We start from the raw sequence: 23,421 nt of genomic DNA on the forward strand, positions 1-23,421 counted from the left end.
ATACTGCTTGCAGTTATTAAGAGATAAGTGACCACTGCTTTATATCGTTACGTAGCTAAAGGTTTTCCTTGATATCAAGGTGAGTGAGGCTACTAGAATATCAGATTAAATATAAAATGCTGGATAGCATGGCTGCAACTGGCAATGATTGTCAGTATAAAGTTGTCGGAAATCCTCATGATGCAGCTGATAAAGTGAACGATACTTCGAACGTTGCTAATACTCAGAATTTCTTAATTAATCATTTACCGTTAATGCTAATGAGTGTTTTTATAATACTGATTCGTTACGATACTGGTTTAAAGAGAATGTTTTTGCATGACAAGAGTTTTTTTTTTTTTTTTTTTTTTTTTTTTTTTGCAGCAATTAAATAATGACAATTTTCTATTCTAAAATATGTGAAGCATTTACTCAAATATTTTGACCCATATTTTTGGGCTAAACTTATTACCATAAATAAAACTTTGAAAGCTCTCTAAAGATTTAGGAATAACATTAGAAAATTATGATTTGTAAAACTTTCTTTCAGCTCATGTAAGGACTGTGGCTATATGGTAAAGCTGGTAACTTATTTTAATTTATTAATACAATTTATTACATATATGGTTTAATGGTTTCTCTCTCTCTCCTATCTCTGTCTTTGTTATTATCATCATCATTGTCATTAGTATCATTATCCTCCTCCTCATTATCCTCCTCCTCACCCTCACCCTCACCCTCACCCTCACCCTTACCCTCACCCTCACCCTCACCCTCATCCTTGTCATGTCCTTGTCCTTGTCCTCCTCCTGGTCTTAGTCCTTGGCATTGTCCTCCTCCTCCTCCTTCTTCTTCTTCTTCATCTTTTTGTTATTGTCATTGTCATTATCATTTATTATTATTTAACAATTATTCGCTGAAAGCAAAGTGACTATCAAAGGAACATTTACTGAGCGGGGAGGTAAATATTCACCATAATCACTGAGCCTGAGGGGAATTATTGTTATAGCATAATTTTAGACTTGAATATCAGAGAAAAGTCCAAATCCAGAATAAAAATATGTTTTAGTAATACTTTCGATCTGGAAAACTTTGGAAAACCACATAATGACCAATTATCATCTCAGAATCACCAGTCGCTCAACCAATCACTGCTCAAGGATCTCTATATTTAAGTCTAAAATTATACTAATATTATTTATTTTCATTATTTATAATAATATTATCAATTATCTTCCTGTCGGTGTAAACATTGAAGTCCCAGAGGATTTTGACATCTTCATTTTCTACAACTGTTTCTGGTTGATGATTCCACCATTTTTTCAGTACAGTCTATTTCATGTTTCTTACATAATTGCCAGTGGATATTTCTAGCAACATCATTGTGCCTTTCTTTATACTGCTATATCACATCATTCCTATACTCATTATACTTTTTATAGTATTATTTAATACTGTTATTATTATTATTACTATTATTATCATTTATTCATCTATTCATTCATTCAGTCATTCAGTCATTCATTTATTCATAGAATTATTAATATTGTTATTAATATTATCATTATTATTATTATTATTGGTACTGATAAAAACTATATATTTCATTGCATTTCATGATGATTTATAAATGTGATAACCTTAATGCCTCTCTATATGATGGTAGTCCAGATGAATCTGTTCTCTCATTTTCAGTAGCAGTATCCTCCCCTGAAGGCTGCTGGGTAATTATACCAATATCCTGGATAGATAGCCTTGTGACCTCCTCATAACTAGGTGGAGAGTCACCCAAACTTAACTCCAAAACCCCATCTTCATTTCCAGGGCCTGTATTATTGGGACATTAGCTGGTCTTTGGCTCTGTGATTGGTATTGCTGCTGTGTCTTGCATCCACAATAATATTTTGCAATGAATATAAAAATAATGAAGGGCATCATACATATGAGAAGATAAAGGCGTTGTGTACTATGTGACACATCTACAAAAGAAATGAAGAATAAAAATACAAGTAAGTATGTGTTCTGCATAGTTGAAGGTGATAATGGTATAATGAAGGGATGATGATGGTGGTGATAATGGTAATAGTAATATGATGATAGTAATGGTGATGATAATAATGATGATGGTGCTGATATGGGGGAAGATTATGATCATAATGGTGTTGTTGATGATGGTATTGATAATCATAGTATTGATGAGGGTGGTCTTATGGTGATAATGTTGGTGCTGATGTTGGTGTTGATGTTGGTGATGATGATGGTGATGATGATTTTGGTGCTGATGTTGGTGATGATGATGTTGGTGATGGTGATGGTATGGTTTTGATAGTGATGATGGTATTGGTATTGATAATCATAGTATTGATGAGGGTGGTCTTATGATGATGATGTTGGTGCTGATGTTGGTGATGGTGATAATGGTGTTGGTGATGATGTTGGTGATGTTGATAGTGATGGTGGTGGTGATGGTGATGTTGGTGTGGATGTTGGTAAGGGTGGTGATGATGGTGATAGTGGTTCAGTATAAATTGATATTTACCTGAATCATTCGACTCAGTTGGTTGAACAGTGTTCAAGTAACTTTTATAGTGTGTGGTCTCTAAAGTCGTGTATATTCTAAATCTTTTTGTTGTGTTGAGCTTTTCTTTGAATATTTCGTAATATGCCCAGAATCTGCACCCTTTGGTGTACCATGGTTGATAAGGGAAATACAATACCATTTCACTTCCCAAGGATTCAATCATAGGTGGTAGCCGCTGACCACATAAATACAGCCGACCCACTTTGCCATACCACACATTTAATCGGTGACTGTTGATCGTGCAGTTACCTATATTAAAATCTTTAAACTCCAATCCAATCCGGTAGCTTATGGGAGCAACTATTTTCCACTCGTGGTAATAGTCCTTTGGGTAACAGTGAGGATAAAAACGGCTCTTGATGTCTCCTGTTCTCGCTCTTAGATATGTCACTGTTATTGGCTAAGTCAGATGTTAACAATTTCCCTACTTTCTGTGTGCTAAATAGACCCTTTGCATTGATTTCCGAGAGGAATTGTTCTGGGGGACAAAACAAATGGGCCGTCTCTATGCAAAAACAAAAAACCATTGTTTTGTTCTCCATAATAATTCCTCTTGGGACTCAGTGTAAGGGGTCCATAAGCTTTAGAGCTTTAGAGACTAGGTCACCCGCTTTGTGAAATTTAACTGGTCTTTCTGTTACAAGCGCTACTTCAACAAAACTATTTGAGAGCTTCTAAAGCTTTATAAAAGTTGTCATAATTATTATTTAACAGCCTTAGAAATTCTAAAATTCCAAACTTTACCTTCTAATGATTTCACGACTTGCGACTGAAGAAGGAAAACTGTGGAAAAAATAAAATCACATGATACCAGGAAGTTGTATCACGACGTTAACAAATTTTAATGTCACCTAGTTAATTCTGTTTGCAACACGGAAGTACGGAACAGTACGTGCGATCTTGGCTCATGTTAGCCCCGATATTAAATCAGTGTAAGAGGGAATATTCAAACTTCGGTTTAAAATAATCAGTGCAAACCAAAAAAATACATCTGAGAAATATTCATAAGATCAATGAACGTTACATGTTGTTTTTACAGCTTATCACGATAATATTGAGTATATCTTTTAATTATCCACCTGTAACCCATAATGCTAGCAAAAGATTATATCTGTATACTTCCTTCATGATTCACTGCTTGAGTGTGTTGTCTGTTTTGGATATGCGGAAAGTAGTAATCGTTTATAATTGGCTTTCAACGTCACTCGTCATGCACTTTTGAATATTTATCAATGCAAATCATGCACCCTACTTACATGTAGTCTTCGTGCAGACAGACTTTAATTATGGTTACCTAGAGTTAAAGGAAAGTCGATCTGATTGCAGGTTAACTTGCGCGCAGCTGGTCGTATCAGTCACAGTACTATTACGTAAAATTGTATTCATATTAATCCAGTTAAAATAACCTTTTGTAATTCATAGAAGGTTGTAAATTACGTTTCATCAAGCTAGTTTAAATTCCATGTCTTTTTCCGCGTTTGACGAGCAATTTATTATTTTCTATTTAAATATTTCAACGTCAAACGTGGAAAATAATGCATCGTGACGTGAACAGCTTCTGATTTTAAGACGTTTCGTAGACCCTCCCCATAAGTGTGTCAACCAAATACAGATGTTTAGATGATTTACAATGGTGCACTAAAACATTAAATTCATTAATAATTATGAATTAATAATAATGTTAATGACAATAAAGTATCAAATTATAATAAGAAAACGCACCACCTCGAGTACGATTCGTTATTAAAAGGGCGAGAGTAATGTTTAAAAATTCGTTTAATACACCAGTTTCGCATGACGACTTGAAGACCACAGACTCATTTGTACGGGCTTGGCCTCGTTTATAAGTCAGCTAATCACAGATACCAACAACAACAACAACGACAATCGTGTTTATTTAGTACCTGCTGTGCTATATAATATTTACAAGTAAAAATATATGCAATATATTAAAAACCTAAATAAAGGTACATGCTATCCAGAGATAGATAGCTAGCCGTGAGATTTCAAAGCATTGATGCTGTTTAATTTGCTTCTTTACATTACAGTTGACTTTTGCAAATGGTTTGCTCTTAAACGAAACTTATTCTGTGCAGATGAGTCTTCAGTCATAAAACAGCGGTTTTTACCTTTAAGCATAAAGACTATAGCAGGAATAGAAAACGCGCGCGCGTGCTGTGTGCAGTTATAAAGCACGCGGGGATTGGCAGAACACGAGAGAAGTGTTAGGAGAAGCTCGACGCGTATTCTCTTACAAAATGCAAAGGGCGCGTGCGTGCTGTGTGCTCTTATAAAGAAGCTCCCAACCAATCAGAATGCGAGATTTATAACAGTTATGTTATAAATACATTTTCGTGCATTAGTTATGTATTTTACATATAATCTATAAATTTGTGTCCAATGATTGTTGAGATAGTCTTAATGCCTCTCTATATGATGGTAGTCCAGATGAATCTGTCCTCTCATTTTCAGTGGCAGTACTATTCCCTGAAGGCTGCTGGGTAATTGTACTGACATTTGGGATAGATTGTCTCGTAACCTCCTCATAACTAGGTGGAGAGTCAGTGAAGCCTAACTCCAAAATCCCAATTTCATTTTCAAGGTCTGCATTATTGGGAACATTAGCTGGTGTTGGACTCTGTAATTGGTGTCGCTCTCGTTTCTTGCATCCACAATAAATGATTATAAATGCTAGTAATATGACACATCCAATAATAATCATAAAAACGTAAGTAGTTTGTGACCCGCCTACAAAAGAAATGGAAATAGAGTTTATGGTTGATAATGATAACGTGATGAAAATGAAAAAGATAGTGGTGATATTCAATGAAGATTGAGGTGATAATAATGAAGTGGTGATGATTGTGGTGGTGATGATATGATCATGATAGTGAGGATGATTGTGAGGGTAATAATATGGATGGTGCCGATGATGTTGATGATGCGGGATAGTGGTAATGATATAATGATGGTGATAATGATGAAAAGTGATTGTGGTGAAGATGGCGGTGATTCTGGTCATATGGCGATGATAATGGTAGTGATGACGCATGATGGTGGTAATTTGATAGTTACCTGAACCATTTGTCTCGGAATCACCATCCCTAGTGTTCAAGTCAATCTTAAATCTTGTAGGCTGTAAAGTCGTTTTGAGCTCGTTTTCTGTGAACATTTCATAATTTGAACAGAATCTGCCTCCTTGAGAGTTTGAATTAGAATTCAAAAACAACTCCATCTCATTTTGTGAGGATTCAATTGTGGTTGGTAGCTGCTGACCACATAAATCCATTAAATTCTCGCCGTTCCATACTTGCAATCGGTCATCATTGGTTGTGCAGCTCCCTATATTAAAGTCTTTAAATTTCAATCTAATGCGATAGCTTTCGGGAGCCCCTATCTTCCATTCCTGGAAATGGTCCTTTGGGTAGTTCAGAGGATAAAAACGGCTCGTGATGTTCCCTTTACTTGCTGTTAGGTGTGTTACTGCAACAAATCATATTACCAAATGATGCATTATTGGTCAAGTTTAAAAGTTGTTAACAGTTTCCCTACCCCAGCTCTATCTTTGCTCTGAATAAGCCTTTACTTCCTGTTACAAGCGCAAAAAAGTCAAATTCCCTATAAAACAGCAGGAGTTTATTATCAGGTTTAAAACCACGAGGCGTAGCCGATAGACCTGATGAAACACGATCTGCGAGTTTATTGAACGACTTCAAAAATTAATGAATAATTAATTAGGGTTCTTATTCGTGACATGCTCTCGTACTCTTTTGGTGCTTTATAAAGATTTCAAAATCTTTATATAAAGATATCCGTGTTGAACTATTATCAGGTATAAAGATCCATGAACGTGATGGATTTGAAGGAGCGGATAGATCTAAATGCTCATTAATTATTCAAGAATTTTGGAAGTATATTTATGATATAGCTGACGTTTTTATCTTGCTTAAATAAAGTTGTCTGTCTGTCTGCTAACCAGCAGAACTAGATAGATAGATAGATACACTTTATTGACTGAGCTAGGGAAACCGTAAGTACTGAGAAAAACTGCACTCTCCCTTACGACCCTAACCGTAAATATATAATTAGAATTGGAATTTATTTAAGACGGAGTCGGTCATACTTGAACTGTTTGTTAAGTGGGATACAAATTTTTTTTGCAACTGGTAAAGAGTATAGCAGGGTATAGGGAAGTAAACCTATGATAAAATTTATTAGGATTATTAACAGACTTTTCATAAAATAAACTTACCTTCTGACTTTACGACTTGCAAATGAAGAAACAAGACTGTTGAAATAATTTTAAATTCAATCATTAAAAAATCACGTATAATAATTTATTACGAGTTGTGACATAACGAAGGAAAATTACAATATTTGACGCCATCTAGTTGTTTGATACATCCAAGTATATTAAGTGTGATTTTGGTGCATTTTAGATCCAACCTCATGAGTTGTACTAAAGAATATTTATGTGTTTTAAAGCAGTCTTAGTAATAAGTACCAACTAATTGTTTACAATTATTTAAACTCATCACACATAGATGAGCTTGGCGTTGGTGCTTGGGTGGGAGGAGCCTCGGGAACTCGGCGGAGGTCAGCGGTTACTATGGCAACCCTGTCACCTCCAAATGATTCTCCAAGGTGCTTGGAGAGGAGGAACAGGAAGAAGGGCCTCCCACCACAATGATCCAAGCACCAACCCAAACTAAGGTCACTCCAGGAAATTAAGCTTGAGAAAGATAGCGCGAGATCGAGGCTAAGGATTCTGTAGGTGTCCGGATATAACTTTGATAAGCGTTACTAGTCCATCTGCCAAGGGTTTGGATCATATGATCCGGAACACCATTGCGCGCTGCAACTGTGGCGGCTCCAATCCTGAAGCTATGGCTGGAAAAATTACCAGTCACTCCCGCACCAGCGAAAATATCCCTCAGCCACGACGTCAGCAACTCTCGAGACAATGGTTGGCCATTCTTTAATAAGAATAGTGGACCTGAAGCATTTCCTCTTTTATGCAGAAAAGCGGACATTGCAGTCACCGCACACAGTGGGGAGACGCCACAACCAATGTGAACATAGCACCCTGCGCGGAAAGGATCGGTTTTGGATGCTTTGATCCATATCCGTAAGCACGATGGTCGGTCCAAATTATCAAACGACAAGTCCGAGACCTGCAGGTGAATGGTGGGGGTCGAAACTGGCCAAGCTGGAGACCGTAAACTCTGCCGATCGCAGGAAACCAAAGTATGCGAGCGTACATGACGACCAAAACATGGCATGGTCAAACGAGTCAATATCCAGGGCCTTGAAAATGGTGAGCATGAGAGCGTCGGTAATCGGTAGACGCTGTGAAAACTGGGACCCTTGGAAACGTTTAATGCCCCGAAAGACTTGATGCAGCCGCGGACAATTTACCAATGGATCTGCGTGACCCTGCTCGATGTGAAGGGCCCGAACCGCTGACAGGTAGACTTTAATAGACCGATGCTGAAGCGACTGTGCCAGAAACGTTACAAAAAGACATAAAGTTCTCTCATCTGCAGGTAAGACAGGAACTTTGCCAAGCTGATGGCAAAAATCAATAAATTTACGCTGAGCAGACGCGTAAGTGCGACGTGTGGTGGGAGCCAGGCCATTTAGGAGGAATTCCTGACACTGTTTCTTTAGAGTGGACTGGTCAAGTTGAGAAGAAGCTGATGCGGAATTGGAGTTGGGGATCGGTGTGCTGAAGGAGCCAAACGCCTGAACTCCTGCCAACGAAAACGGGATAAGGCGTCAGCTATTGCATTGTGGACGCCGGGTATGTGGAGCGACGAAAAGGAAAAGTTAAAGCGCGCTGCCGCTAGCAACAGACTGCGCAACAGCCGCATCAGGTCGGGGACTTTAGAAGTCCTGCCGTTCAGCATGAACACCACAGCCTCGTTGTCGGAACGAAAGATGACATGCTTTTTGGACCACCGATGGCCCCACACATGCGAGGCTAGAACGATCGGAAAGAGTTCCTTATATGCAATAGATTGAGAACCCTGCTTCTCCAACCAGACACCGTTGAACCACGCTTGGTCCAGAAAAGCTCCATAACCAATTGCTCCTGAGGCGTCCGATACCACCTGGGTATCGCCTACGACTGGGATACCAGGATACAGCCAAAAAGAAACCCCGTGCCACGTAGAGAGGAACTGGTGCCACCAGTCTAAGTCGCGATGGAACTCGCAATTCCGACGTATAGGATGGTCTCGCTTGCGGAAACAGCCTAGCAGGTCAATCATGCGCCGTATAAACGTGCTACCAGGCCACACCACCTTCGCTGCGTGGTGGAGGTGGCCAATCAACGATTCTAGATGATGTCTATTACACCAGCGTCGCGACCGCCAGGTAGCAATCAACAGTTTAAGGTTGCATAACTTATCTGCTGGCAAACGAGCAATTTGGTTCACTGAGTCCAATTCGATGCCTAAAACAACCAGGGTAGTATCAGGGCCTATGCATTTGTCGGGATGTAGCGGAACACCTAGAGTGCGGCATACTTGACGTGACTTAGCTAGGTTAACTGCGCAGGCGTCAGTGTTAGGAGGGCCCGCCATGATAAAATCATCAAGATAATGAACGAGATTGCTAACTTGGTAATTGTTCACCAAAATCCACTCTATCATCGAGGCTACCGCATTGAAAATAAACGGGGCTGATCGAAGACCAAAAGGTAACGCTAAGTCAACGTAATACTTTCCGCGCCATTTCATACCGAGAAGGTACCTGTCAGAAGGATGAACCGGAATATTACGGTAGGCCGATTCGACGTCGAACTTTGCCATCAGTGCTCCGGTACCAAGGCTAGAGATCATCCGAATGATTTGATCAACCCTGACATACTGAAGGGTAAAAGCCTCGCGGTCGATACCATCGTTCACGCTAAGTCCCCTGGGAGATGAAAGGTCGACTATGAGCCTCCATTTTCCAGGCTGGCCACGCTTAGGTATCACCCCAAAGCTGCTGACGTGCAGGTCAGGAAGGGGAGGTTCGGAGAAGGGGCCCGCGACCCCGTTCGACCTGACCTCGTTTTGCAGATACGAATCAATCACCTGAGGGTTGTGGATAGCGGTTTCCTTGTTACTCTTGGCCGATCTTAAAGAGCTGAGTTGACTTTGGAATCCAACTTTGAAACCATATCGAATCCCACTTAAAACATAAGCCACTTCAATCTGGTCTGGGTGTGATAGCAACTCTTGGGAAAACCACTCAACACTAAGGGGCGTGACGTCAGACACCAACGGGAGGTTAAGCATAGCTGAAAGAAGATACAATACGACCGTGAAAATAATAGTGACCGGCAGATGTTCCGAACTGCTCACACGACTTAAAAAGAGATACGTGAGGCGATAAACGACGAGTAAAGCTAATTACCCTAGATAGGAACTTAGACGGGGTAAAGTTACATGCATATAAACATAATATATCGAAAGTAAAGTATATGCTATGGGAGGGGGAGGACCCACTCTGGCGATAACACGGGACTCGAGAAGAACGAAAAATTAGCAAAATAAACGCGTAAGAGGGTCCCGACGTAAAGCTTGAAATGCTGTTGCGATAGCATACAAAGGGACCTACAGAGACAGCTAGAAGACGGCTTAATTGTCCTAATAACGCCGCAGCCAATCATAGAGGCCAGACTGACAGCAAAGCTAAATTCTTAAGGGCCTGGTTACGCGAAAAGATTGTATCAAGGTTTTGTAAATATAACGCGCTAAAAGGTATGACAGCATAGAGAGATAACACAAAAGTCCTAGCACGAAAGGTTTTTTTTTTTTTTTATTTTTATTTTTTATTTTTTTTAAAATATATATATGTATATATATCATATGCAATGAAATACCAATGACATTGCCTGCGTTTCTTATAAAGCCTAGCATGCAGAAAAGAAATAACGACGGAACGAAATGTCCCGAGACCATTGAAACGTTCCAGACAATTGACAATACACAATCTAAATGCACTTGAACTGTCTAGACATGATTACGAACGAAAATTATAGAGTGCTATACAAGATAGCTAAAGAACAAATTAAACGGAACATTTTTTTTTTTGTAAGAACCATAAGTATAACATAAAGTACTAGCGTGCTTGGATTAGCGGCGCTTAGACCTGTGAAGTTCCCCCGACGACTCGGCAAACGTGGATTTCCGTTTGGACTCCGAAGACTCGTCGGTCCCACTCGGGCAATCTACCAAGCGATGGCGGCCAGAACATGAAGAGCACTTGTGTGCGAATCGGCAGCCACTATAACGCGAAGAACACTGCCCCCGATTCCAAGAACGGCATATGGTGTCGCTATTGGAAGAGCCCTTGGGTTCTGCTCCTTCAGCAGCTGTAGCACTGAGAGCGCGTGGGACAGATCCCGCGGTGTGGAAACTGTAGAGCTGGCTATTGATGTGCGACCAGTCTGTGAGTTTGCTTGCTGCTGCGTGCTCACGAAAAGCCTTATCGTAAGACAGCCAAGCCCGGCCGCTAAACTGGCGATAGGTTCGCAGAATAAGCAGCTTGTAGAGCAAAAGATCTTTCCAGCGATTGGTAAAATAAGAAGTCAGCACGAGCGAGTAAATGCTGAACGCCTCGACCCACGTCATTATGTCCTCTACCTTTCGCCGCTGGCGCTTGGGCGTAGAGGTCAAAACGATGCGACCATCAAAGAAGAGTTGGGGCTCGTTTTCCGTCTCCACCAGGTTAGGAGAAATGAGATCGCTCATGTCGACGAACTTGCCACTGACGATCTGGGTAACCAGCTTTGCGGGAACGGGAGAGCAACCTGGGCCAACGATAAAAGGCTGATGCAAGACCGCCGAAACAGATGGCAATGATGGCGCCCAAACCGACGAGACGGAGCTCGGCACAGATGCTGAGAAAGCTAGCGTAGCGCTCGTGTGAGCCAATGACTGCGATGGTAGCGTAAAAGTGTTGGCGAATGAAGGTACAGGTAAAATAGACGTACCTGTAGCGTCCTGCGTAGCAGAAACCACTGCGGAGGTGGAAGAAGTTGGCAGTGCAGGCTGTGAAGAATAAGGTGGCGAGGAGGACGAGTTTCCTGACCCATTTGCAGAGGATGCCTCCAAAACCGCTTGAACAACCTCCCGGATAATCTCCTGCCGGTCTTCTGCAGAGAGTACGGCCGTACTACTTCGTGTAGCCCGAGACATAACGAGAGTATAGCGTAAAAACAAATAGCGTTGGTGTAGCGTACAAACTGCGTAAGCTAGCGTTAGCGATATGAGATAGCGCATAGCGTTAGCGAAATCGGATAGCACGTGGCGTTAGCGAAATTGGATAGCACCCGATGCAAGCTTCGTCCCCAGATACCATCTGTTCATCATTCATCTCATTGCGTGAGACATTAATTTGCTTATCAGATGGCCGCGAAGCTATAACCTTTTGATGACAGATACTTGCGATAACAGGCAACTTAGTTCAAGTCTAACTTTGCTTAAATATTTTATTTAACCACATTAAAAAATCCATCGCCAACTATTCCGGCCATGCGCCGCACGCCAAGTCAGCGGATATCATGTATAAAATAAAAACCACAGGAAGCCCAAGCTCTCTCAGGCCCGGACTTAGAGAAACAAAACCTTTTGCTACGGTATACCTGTGCTTTAATAGGTATCCTATTACAAACGATGGCAAACGATAGCTGAGGATTCAAGCTTTATTTTGGTACCAAACATGCCGTATTTTGCGAATAATTTTCAAGGTTTTTGCTTCACAAAGTGCCTATTCTTGAAGAAGGATCTCACAAATATTCGTCTCAAATCGGAGCTTTTTGAAAGTAAAAAACGAAAAGTATAAATTCGTTCAATCGACCACAGATTCGACATCAGTAATCTAGAATGTGTGTATTTTAAGGATCGACCCCGGCAAATGAGGTAACTAGTTCTGATTTTGAGAAATCCTGTTTATAATATTTGACCTTTTGTGTTTTTCTTGCAATTTAACAAAGCACTTATGGCAAGCAGGCTGTTAAAATCTAACTATCGAGACGAAAAGGTTTTTCCAAACAAATTAAAGTATGTTTGGTAAAAATTAAATGCTTTAATGTTATATATTGTTCTTCTACCCCGGCAAGTAGAAAATTGTTTACACAGAAATTTATAAATCGAAAACTATCTTGACTCTCTATACATTTCTTTGTAAAATCTGACTTAACTCGCTTAACACTTTCAAGCGACACCGCTGCATTTGTACGCGGGCGCATGACCGGAATAGTTGGCGATGACGTATAATAATTTATTACGAGTTGTGACATAACGAAGGAAAATTACAATATTTGACGCCATCTAGTTGTTTGATACATCCAAGTATATTAAGTGTGATTTTGGTGCATTTTAGATCCAACCTCATGAGTTGTACTAAAGAATATTTATGTGTTTTAAAGCAGTCTTATTAGTAATAAGTACCAACTAATTGTTTACAAACTAGAAAATCTAAAGCACATCGGTGGAATCAGTGAAGGGTTAATTACAAGTAACTTCGTCTAACTTTGAACATGTCATAATATGCACCGATTTTATATCATTTTAAATTACTTTATGCTTTTTTTTTTTTTTTTAATTTTATTTATTTTTTATTTTATGAAACTAAAATTTCGAGTATAAGTCTTATTTATTTACCTGAAACCCATGCTGCTATCTGCAAAAGATCATTTCTGAATCCTTCCTTCATGATTCACTGCTTGAGTGTATTCTGTAAGCCTTAACAGACACAATGATTTTTCTCTAACATTTGAGGTACATTTATACCTGTAGTCTTGCTTACTGATAATACAGTATAATGGTTCCTCGATAAAAGGCTGGCTAGAATACCTGTCAGACGTTTATTTGAGTGTGTTGTCTGTACTCATCATGTGCTTTTAACTATGCTTCTTACACGCTTCAGTTCGCCGCATCGACGTATTATTACGTAATTTGAACTGTATTCTTGCTAATCTAGTTTTCTAGGTGCGTATATTAATTATACCGAACACAGGCCAAACAAGTAAGAATGACAAAATTTCTATAAATAAGTCAATGAGATCATTTGATAACATAATTCCTCCCTCTCTTTTTCTTCCTTCCTTCCTTCCTTCTTTTCCTTGGTTGTACGCTTGCTCGCTTAATTTCTTTCACGTCTCCGGTCCCTAACGCATCCATATTTATGCTTTCTTGTCTGCATTCATTCATCTCGGTATCCATTTATCCATCCATCCAACCTTTCGTTCATCCATCCATCGATTCACGTCTTTTCCCTCGTCAACCCATCTCTCTTCCATCTATCTATCCATCCATTCATTCATCCATTCATTTATTTATCCATCCATCCAACCATTCATTCATCCATCCATCCATTAACGTCTTCCCACCCATCAACCCACATCTCTTCAAACCTTGTATCGATTCTTTCCAAAGGACGTCATTGGTAGCTTTTGCATGCCCTGAGTAAGCCTGTGACTCTGACTCTGTAGTTATCAGGCAGTGATTTGTCTTGATTTTTATTTTCAAGTTTGTATAATGTTGTGCATTTAATATAGATAAACTGTACGATCAAAGCCCGGTATTTTATCCTATAATAGCGCTTATCCGGTGAATACTTAACTTATTCGCCTTCCGTCCAACCGGCGGCTTCAGGACGATTAATCATAGCAAGCCTTGATTTCCCATTATAAAAGAACTAAAGTTTGTGGCATCACTATTCAAGACTCTGGAATTCTCCATCGCTATAACTTTATTTCAAATCTTCTCAGTCCTGAATTAGCTTCATTAGAAGTACTTAGTGATTCGGGGTTCAGTGTTCGAACATCTGAATATCGCGTAACACTAGCTCTGTATCCGCTTCCACATTTTCAGTTCCCTGATCCGACAACAAATTATAGACTCTGACTCGATTCTCTCAGGACAGCTTCTTCATAAGACGGCGGAGGCTCAAAACTCTGCGAACGATTCAAATCGTCGCTTTCCCATACCTCATCATAACTCGGTGGTGGATCATGACCTACAGTCTCAGGTAGTTCATTATCATAGGTTTGCCTTTGATCAGAATAACGGCCACGCGCTGTAATCGGCCGCCTGGTTTGGGCGATACCATCAGGAGATCCAGTTCTATGCAGTGGTGGCATGTCTACTGTTAAAAACCTAACATCTTGATAAGTATTCGGAACTGGGTCAGTTCCTTCTGTGTGCGTTACTGGTATGTCTGTCTGGTAGTTCCAGTTGTTAATAGCAGTTTGTAGTACGTCTTGATTTGAAGGTTGACTTCGACGTCGTCTTCGACAGCTTACATATAAGCACACGATAACCAGTATAAATGAAATGGATAGTAGTATTGCCAGCAGGGCTTTTGCGGTAACCGGTAATTTTAAAGATTGGTTTCCATTGCTTGAACCAGTACCTAGGAAATGATCACAAGAAAATTGTTAAGCTTATAATTTACACCAAGCTGTTTCGATTCTTCGATTGCACGTTACGTCATTGCGGCCTCTCCGGGTAGCGTTGGTGCCATTTAACAAAATATTCCTTATTAGCACCACAATGGCTGCCATGCTTTTGTCTTTTGACTCTCTTGGGAATGCTTGCAACCCATCAATAAAGGTTATCAGTTGAGTCAAAGGAAATGGGAATGAGGTGTTTCCAAGATTCAGGTTTAGCTATACCCTGAATGTGTGTTTCTTATTTTCATGAAGAACACTGGCGATAATGTTCAAATATTCAGTGTCGCTTGTAATAAACGAAGCTCGATTATTTGTGTTTGGATCATCAAATCAATCAAATCATCAAATCAATCAAATCATCAAATCAATATAAATCATTATTTAAGAAGTCAAAAACCTACCATTTGAAAGGTATTTGCCACATTATTTGGCTTTAGAAACTGATGCGTGACAAAAATTGACTAGTCGCGATTTACTATAGTTAAAAAAACCTAAACATCGGAGATAATATTCATGAAATATAAAATATCACAAAATATTTTAAGACTTTTCTTGATGAAAGGAAATATTAAGTCTTAAACAAAATATTGAACAAACGGTTTTAGTGATGAATACTTCAGATTTTAGCTTTCTCACTGACGTAATGTCACGTGACATCGAGCTATTGAATGTCTGACTGCAATATGCAAGACATCCTGAATTGTTGGTCGAATTCAATAGCCGCCATCTTAGTTGAATTTAACAAAAAAATATCTGACATTAGCCCGGCTTGTTATATCAACCACGTTGCCGCCTGTTCTTTTGCTATTTCAGTCATCCTCTTGGGAATACATTGCATTTGGATTTTTTTTTTTTTCTTTTTTTTTTCTTTTTTTTTTCGTTTTTGATGATGACCAAAAGGCACCAATAAAGCTCTCGGAGAATATGATTGAAAATGTACACGATGCATGGTTTACTGTCATTAACAAAACAATGTATGTCGCGATCGGGTGTTTTACCTGACCACTCGGAACTTGTTTCAGTCGTCGTCGTTGTCATCATCATCGTTCTTGGTATCGGCCAAAGGGTAGAAGTTTCATTCCATTGGTCAACTGGTCTATACTTCACTTTGAAGCCTCGCCCCTTACAGTCCGATCTTGAATAAGAGGAGGTAAAAACAACACTTTGTTGTGTCCAGGGTAAGAAAATAATTGGCTTACTAGGTCTATTCCAGTTGCAGTAGGATTTGCCTTTGATGTACACATTATCGAAGTCGTTACAAACTCTGTACCTCTCCTGTACGAAACATTTATAAAGATCCAGTTCTACAAATTCAAGCTGCAGCTCTTTAGAAGTATATGGCATGAACCATGTATAATGAAGGTCACCTGGGTATGGCCCGGGGTAATTTGGGCTGCTAAATGAGCCTTCTGTATACCAAAGATCTGTAAAAGAAGAAGACAGATCAAAATGTTCACTCTATTTTCAGTTCTATTCAAAATTGACAATCCAGTGGCGGATCCAGGGGGGGGGGGGGGGGGTGCGCACCCCTCCCTGGTTCGAATTTGTGCCCCTACTTTGAAGATAATTAATACAAAATAATGTTTTTTTCCCTTTGATTCTAAGGGGTGCACCCCTCGCTGGGTTAATTTTGTGCGCAGCACCCTCCCCTGAACAAATTTCTGGATCCGCCCCTGCAATCAGTAAGCTATCGTAGCCTCCTTCGCAGGCTATCCTATATATATATTATCTGTTGGGGGTCGAACCCGAGGATCAAAACGAGCCAAAGAGATGCCTGTGGAGGAGGCTATTGAGCAGAACTTACATTTGTATCTTCCTGCTTGGACATTTATTTGCATGTAGATGATTACTATTCCTGTAACTGCAAGGAGTAAAGAGGGTTAGTGGTGATAATGTGTGAATCACAACATTACAATGTAGTTGAGTGCGCAAAAGCGATAAACAAAACTGAGAGTATGAAATGTTCGCGTGATTTTCTCCAAATCTAACATAAAAATTTCTTTAAATCTTTGATATTTTGTTTGTCTTGAATAGGGGATTCTTAGGAGTTAACAGTTTTTCTACATCACATCTGAATCGCGCGCACTTTTATTTTTTCCAATTTTTCTCGATTTTCTTGCGTTGAAAACTTTGATTTTAATAAAACATACTTTAGTACAAACTTCAAACCAAGAGTAACAATTCGTATAACTTCTAAAATGATCCAGCAAACAGAACATTGTCAACGCGACGATTGAAAAAGTTCAGTTTGGTGATCACGAAACTGTATCGAAACGCCTTAAAATCGATCACCAAGAATGTATTATGTTTCATTATTTCAATATGCCATGCAAGAGCCGAGCTGCGCTTTCCGTTCATCAACAAACGCTTTAAAAAACAAATTCGAAGAACCACGATATGGTTCGTTTCAAGTCACCTTGAACTCGCATCTTTACCATCAACATCATTTACGGATTAGAATATCATCTACATTAGGATTACAATTTGAAATATAAAAATTATTTATTATTATTATTCTGTCATTATTTCATGGTTCACTTCTCTTTCTTCCACATAATAAATGTAGTGGTAACATAGAGATTCACGTAATCTGTTAGTGATACTTGTGTCGGTGTGTTTGTATCTTCTCGATCGTTTTATTACAGAAATTACAATCACAGAATTTTGATAAGTTTGCACATCCTTCGCTGCTAGCCTGCGTCACATCCGGACTTTTTTTCCGGCTAAGTCCGTCTACGACAAAAATTCCTGATTTGACGCAGGCTACTCGCTGCTCGCATTTTTAAAATGTAGGCAGTAGTACTGCGTAACGACAGGGTCTAGTTTTGGCTGCTTAAAACAATTCACACTTTGCATCAACTGATATCTTTTCTACCGGTCACTGTCACTATTACATTCATACCTATCAATAAAACTATATTGAAACCTCGATCTCGTATTTACAGTCGACGAATTATCTTTTAGCAAGTTTAGATGATTATTTACGAATATAAAAACGATGCGGGTGAATATAAAATAGCCTACTTACCTAAGACGTCACGTATTGTCAAGTCGAGCCTTCGTCTCATCATGCCCAGTCGATGCCTTCTGATTCTTCAAAAGTAAATGAAGAACCCTGTGCTAGTTAGTGATGTTACTTGTATTTGGTTGTAATTTCTGTAGAGGTTTGATTCCGGTATTTCAGATCTTCAAAATGTTTTAGTCTGGCGAACTTTAACTGAAACCGTGACTGATGTTCGGTAACTTCGATCCTCTTCAACTTTGTATAACGAACAGTGTACAAAACCTCGAAACGATGAACCAACGGAAAATACTGAAACGCGAATTTAGATGTTTGTCATCCGCACAGTTATTCTTTTTAGACATTCAGATAAATACGGCCAATATAAACAAATCCTCTAAAGAGGAAAAAAAATTACCGACGTGACGTAAAGAGAGAGACGTACGTAGAGACTATATCATTAATATTAATCCAAACCATTGTTGGGTATTCATAAAAGTCAATGATTACTGACCTATTTCAAAGAAACGTTGTCATCGCCGATAGGATAAGGCGATAGACGAAAAGCAATTGGAGATGGCTAAAATGACGTGTTTATTCTCGTCAAGAACCTTGGTGTTGACACTGATTCAACGTTGTTTGTAGTCGACGAAACCATTTCAGTCTCGGAATGGCCAATCACCTATTGCCTTTGGCGATGACAACGTTTTTAAAAAGTACGTGTATACATAATATATCAATCCAAGAGAGCATAAAGGAGACATCTACATTCCCGGTTGGGCTATTTTTAGAAACCGGATGCAGTTTAAGTTTCGCATTACCCTACCCCCAGAATCGTACCCTGTCGCTTCTCTTGTCTTGTTGATCTCACACTGTGGTTGATGGGAAGGATTTATTGAGTTCCCGCCGCGAGCAAAAGAGTGAAACAAATGACGACTGGGTACGATTCTGTCCTACTCCCGTGCAACTTCAACTTGCGTGCGTGCGCTCTTTTCTATTGTTGTTTTAATCACTAAAAACGAAACGGAAATAGTTTCCCTCTCTTATTTAGTCTCTTGAGCCGACCTTTTCACTTCCATTGTTAACCAACCATTTGGATTACATACCTCACTGATTCAATATGAACTTACCAGGCAATCCACTCTACATATTGATTGATAGAGAACGAAAAGTCAATGAAGTAAGAATTAAAAAAATAGGTCAAACCCTTATGAAATATTTAAAAAGAAGTTTTATTAAAAGACAATGGAACATTACCCGAGGTCCTTGGAGATCCGAGTACCTATGGATAACTCTCCGCTGGAGCGCTTATCTCGTGCATAATTAGCTTATTCGGCCTCCGTACATACAACCGACTTCAGGAGCAATTAAAAAATGTCATAGCAAGCCTTGATTTCAAATTATAAGCAACTAGTTTATGGCATCATTAATCAAGACCCTGGAATTCTCCATTCTTATATATTTATTTCAAATCTTCTCCGTCCTGAATTAGCTTCATTAGAAGTACTTGATTCATGGTTCAGTGTTCGGACATTTCCCTGAATATCGTTATTGTAACGCTCTGTAATATCCACATTTCTAGTTCCCTGATCAATATCGTCTAGACTCGGATACGATTCTCTCAGAACTGCTTCATAAGACGGCGGAGGCTCAAAACTCTGCGAACGATTCAAATCGTCGCTTTCCCATACCTCATCATAACTTGGTGGTGGATCATGACCTACAGTCTCAGGTAGTTCATTATCATAGGTTTGCCTTTGATCAGAATAACGGCCACGCGCTGTAATCGGCCGCCTGGTTTGGGCGATACCATCAGAAGATCCAGTTCTATGCAGTGGTGGCATGTCTACTGTCAAAAACCTAACATCTTGATAAGTATTCGGAACTCGGTCAGTTCCTTCTGTGTGCGTTACTGGTATGCCTGTCTGGTAGTTCCAGTTGTTAATAGCAGTTTGTAGTACGTCTTGATTTACAGGTGGACTTCGACGACGTGTTCGACACCAACAGTATAAGCACACAATAACCAGTATAAATGGAATGGGTACTGCTACCAGCAGGAAAATCATGGGAAACGACAAGGATTGGTTTCCATTTCTTGGCGCAGCACCTAGAAAATGATCATGAGAAACTTATTGAGCCTATAACTTACACCTAGTTGTTTCAATAAAGGTGGTCAGTCGCATCAAAGGAAATGGGAATGAGGTGTTTCAAAGATCCAGGTTTAGTTATACCCTGTATATTTTTCTTATTATTTTCGTGAAGAACACAGGGGATCATGTAGAGGTATCAGTGTTGCTTGTAGTGAACGAAGCTCGATTATTCGTGTTTTGATGTCGGTATCTGCCTAACGTCTCCCACAACTATTGTTTGTTAGTTTAATGTATGCTGAAAGCAGTTGAATATACACCATTCTTTTTTATGAAGGCCTTCTTTCATTCCGATCTCAGAAACAACGAGCAATAGTTCGCGAGCATGATCTATGGAGCAAGAGCCCCAGAGCAATAATGGAATTCGAATGGACTCGAACGTGGAAAAGACCCTGAATTGCTGAATTTAATGAATAGCCGCCATCTTAGTTGAGTTATTTTTAAATAACTCAACCAAGACTTATCTCTGTGATAAACTATTAGGAGAAATTACAGTGGCATTCTCCTTAGTTATCCTCCATCTTATTCTAAGAAAACTTTGGGTGATCGTGCTTTCTCGCGCGCCGCGCCTAAATTATGGAACAATCTTCCTCTTGAAGATAGATGTTCCAATTCTATTTCATCTTTTAAATCTAAGCTTAAGACATTTGTATTTAGGAATTATTTTTATTGATATTTTTCTTATTTGTATGTATATTTTTTATTGATTTCTTTTTCTAATTATGTATGTATTTGAATTTATAATGATTTAGCTTATCAGTTGTTTGTGATGCGCATTTGAGTATTTATGTAGAATTTGCGCAATACAGAATAAAGTTATTATTATTATTATTATTATTATTATCATTATTATTTTAAATTTAATCTGCCATTAGCCTATCCTCTTGAGAATAATTGAAGATCGGAAATTCTCGTGTTTTCCTTCGCATTTGGATTTTTTTTCTTTTTCTTTTCCTTTTTTGCTTTCGTTTTTATGGTTTCCAGAATAAAAGACACCGATAAAACACTACAATAATATATATGTACACGATGCATGGTTTACTATCATTAATAACAAGACAATGTATGTCGCGATCGGGTGTTTTACCTGACCACTCGGAACTTGTTCCAGTCGTCGTCGTTGTCATCGTTGTCGTCGTCGTTGTCATCGTTGTTGTTGTCGACCAACGCGTAGAAGTTTCATTCCATTGATCAACTGGTCTATACTTCACTTTGAAGCCTCGCCCCTTACAGTCCGAACTTAAATAAGAGGAGTAAAAAATAATAGTGGCATGTGTCCAGGGTAAGAAAGTAATAGGTTTTGTAGGTATATTCCAGTTGCAGTAGTAGTTATCATTATCGTGATGGTCTGTAAATTTGATGTGCACATAATCGAAGTCGTTACAATCTTGGTCGCGCTTCTTTACAAAACAATTATAAAGATCCAATTCTACAAATTCAAGCCGCAGCTCTTTAGAAGTATATGGCATGAACCATTGATAATAAAGGCCAGCTGGATATGGCCCGGGGTAATTTGGGCTTCTAAATGAGCCTTTTGAAGACCAAAGATATATACCTGTAAAAGAAGAAGACAAATCAAAATGCTCACTCATTTTTCAGTTCTATTCAAAATCGACAATCAGTAAGTTATCAGTAAGTGGTATTATATTTTTATATATCTAATTTCTTCGTTATTCGAGTGATTTGTACACAAGTCCCTGGCCTAGGAAGAATTGGGGCAAGACCCGCCACTCCTCCTTGCAGTCATTTTGCAGTAAGTTTGTTATTATTGTTTGACATGGATGGTGTCCTTATATGTATAGATGTGGAAGTTTGGACGGGAAAGATGGAAATAGGATATGGTATGGCAATGGCAATAGTGATGAGAGGATATTGTGGAGCTTTGAATACAAATACAAGTGGCGAGGTTCTGAAACGAACACTTAGCATTTTGTTGGCAGGATGTAATAAATATAAAATCAATATGAATTTTTAAGACAGAACTTACGCTTGTTTCTTATTGCTTGGACATTCATTTGCATGTAGATGATTACTATTACTCCTGTAACTGCAAGTGATAAAAAAAAAAAAAAAAATCGGATCAGTTGCTTGACAAGACTTACAGTCGGACAACTTGCTTTTAATCCATCACAGCGTTCCAATTATCATTTTTGAAATAATAAGACATAACTGCAATCTTTTCTGTTTCATTAGTATGCAATGCCAGAGCTGAGCTTTCCGTTCGTCAACAAGTACTCTCTGGCGAAACATATACTAATATGCATATAGTTTTTTTATAAATATAAATTCAGAATCACGATATGGTTCGTTTCAAGTTATCTTCAACTCACATCTTTACCATCATCACTTCAATAATTAAAAAATAAAAATATTATTTACATTAGAATTGTAGTTTAAAATATAAACCTATTAAAAATTATTTTTTATTATTATCCTGTCATTATGTAGTGTTTAAAAAACGAGGAGTGTTTTATCAGGTATAAAAGCGAACGAACTAGCAGTAACAGAGTTCCACGTTCTCTGTTCTATTTAAGTTTGTGTATGTGTGCAAGTATATATCTCTTCGTTTTATCACAGAAATGCTTCCATTTTCAAAATGTAGTAGTACTCAGTGCGTCATGACATATGATCTATTTTTGGCCGTTGAAGGCAATCACTCATGCAGTCACAAGGCTTTTCGTCGACTGATATCTTTTCTACCGGTCACTGTCACTATTACATTCATACCTATCAATAAAACTATATTAAAACCTCGATCTTGTATTTACAGTCGACGAATTATCTTTTAGCAAGTTTAGATGATTATTTACGAATATAAAAACGATGTGAGTGAATATAAAATAGCCTACTTACCTAAAACGTCACGCATTGTAGTCAACAAGTCGAGCTTTCGTTTCCTCATGCCTTGAATATGTCTTCTAATTTTTTTAAACTGAAAAACCCTGTGTCAGTTAGTGATGTTATTTGGTTGTAATTTCGGTAGAGGTTTGATTTGGCATTTCAAATCTTCAAAAATGTTTAGTCTGGCGAACTTTAACTGAAGGTTTACTGAAACCGTTACTGATGTTCGGTAACTTCGATCACAACTTCGTATCGCAAACAGTGTACAAAATATCGAAACGATGAACCAACGGAAGAATAAGGAAGATGTTTGTCATCCAACATTATTCTTTTTAGACTTTCAGATAAAAACGACCAATATAAACAGGAAAAAATTACACACGTGACATAAACGTCACAGTGACGTCAGTAGAGATTTATT

The 23,421-nt window shown here is 38.8% G+C and overlaps 3 protein-coding genes and 1 pseudogene across 4 annotated transcripts; all 4 read right to left on the reverse strand.

Moving 5' to 3' along the window:
• Positions 1-4,206: 4,206 nt before the first annotated feature.
• On the reverse strand, positions 4,207-13,935 carry LOC116288456 (uncharacterized). The gene is made up of 4 exons (XM_031695249.2): positions 13,219-13,935; positions 6,813-6,848; positions 5,636-6,043; positions 4,207-5,308 (listed from the first exon to the last, which is right to left on the reverse strand). The coding sequence occupies exons 1-4, from the start codon at positions 13,268-13,270 to the stop codon at positions 4,944-4,946; spliced, it is 861 nt and encodes a 286-aa protein (XP_031551109.2). The 5' UTR covers positions 13,271-13,935; the 3' UTR covers positions 4,207-4,943.
• On the reverse strand, positions 6,873-13,174 carry LOC148906188 (uncharacterized; annotated as a pseudogene). Its single transcript, XR_016121619.1, has 2 exons — positions 11,547-13,174; positions 6,873-8,313 (listed from the first exon to the last, which is right to left on the reverse strand). The product of XR_016121619.1 is annotated as an uncharacterized LOC148906188 (transcript).
• A 127-nt stretch (positions 13,936-14,062) lies between the features above and the next one.
• LOC116288464 (uncharacterized) lies at positions 14,063-18,454 on the reverse strand. Its single transcript, XM_089039530.1, has 4 exons — positions 18,040-18,454; positions 16,816-16,872; positions 16,010-16,435; positions 14,063-14,971 (listed from the first exon to the last, which is right to left on the reverse strand). Exons 1-4 carry the CDS (start codon positions 18,080-18,082, stop codon positions 14,451-14,453), a joined length of 1,047 nt encoding a protein of 348 aa, XP_088895656.1. The 5' UTR covers positions 18,083-18,454; the 3' UTR covers positions 14,063-14,450.
• A 766-nt stretch (positions 18,455-19,220) lies between these two features.
• On the reverse strand, positions 19,221-23,351 carry LOC148906189 (uncharacterized). The gene is made up of 4 exons (XM_089039529.1): positions 23,013-23,351; positions 22,147-22,206; positions 21,247-21,714; positions 19,221-20,119 (listed from the first exon to the last, which is right to left on the reverse strand). Exons 1-4 carry the CDS (start codon positions 23,059-23,061, stop codon positions 19,467-19,469), a joined length of 1,230 nt encoding a protein of 409 aa, XP_088895655.1. The 5' UTR covers positions 23,062-23,351; the 3' UTR covers positions 19,221-19,466.
• Between the last annotated feature and the right edge of the window lie 70 nt (positions 23,352-23,421).

The sequence above is a fragment of the Actinia tenebrosa genome, unplaced genomic scaffold (assembly GCF_029948245.1).
Source record: "Actinia tenebrosa isolate PJP-AT-01 unplaced genomic scaffold, QUT_ActTen_1.0 PGA_scaffold6__47_contigs__length_16458017, whole genome shotgun sequence".
NCBI lineage: Eukaryota > Metazoa > Cnidaria > Anthozoa > Actiniaria > Actiniidae > Actinia > Actinia tenebrosa.

What these genes read in the sequence shown, in the direction of transcription:
- LOC116288456 (XM_031695249.2), bottom strand. Translation starts at nt 13,270, where the DNA reads ATGAAGGAAGGATTCAGAAATGATCTTTTGCAGATAGCAGCATGGGTT. An exon ending in GCAAGTCGTAAAGTCAGAAG is followed by an intron (nt 6,044 to 6,812) that starts GTAAGTTTATTT and finishes GATTTGTTGCAG; the next exon opens with TAACACACCTAACAGCAAGT. An exon ending in TTCCGAGACAAATGGTTCAG is followed by an intron (nt 5,309 to 5,635) that starts GTAACTATCAAA and finishes TTTCTTTTGTAG; the next exon opens with GCGGGTCACAAACTACTTAC.
- LOC116288464 (XM_089039530.1), bottom strand. Translation starts at nt 18,082, where the DNA reads ATGATGAGACGAAGGCTCGACTTGACAATACGTGACGTCTTAG. An exon ending in GACAATACGTGACGTCTTAG is followed by an intron (nt 16,873 to 18,039) that starts GTAAGTAGGCTA and finishes TACTCCTTGCAG; the next exon opens with TTACAGGAATAGTAATCATC. An exon ending in CCAAGCAGGAAGATACAAAT is followed by an intron (nt 16,436 to 16,815) that starts GTAAGTTCTGCT and finishes CTTCTTTTACAG; the next exon opens with ATCTTTGGTATACAGAAGGC.
- LOC148906189 (XM_089039529.1), bottom strand. Translation starts at nt 23,061, where the DNA reads ATGAGGAAACGAAAGCTCGACTTGTTGACTACAATGCGTGACGTTTTA. An exon ending in CCAAGCAATAAGAAACAAGC is followed by an intron (nt 21,715 to 22,146) that starts GTAAGTTCTGTC and finishes CTTCTTTTACAG; the next exon opens with GTATATATCTTTGGTCTTCA. An exon ending in AACAAGTTCCGAGTGGTCAG is followed by an intron (nt 20,120 to 21,246) that starts GTAAAACACCCG and finishes ATCATTTTCTAG; the next exon opens with GTGCTGCGCCAAGAAATGGA.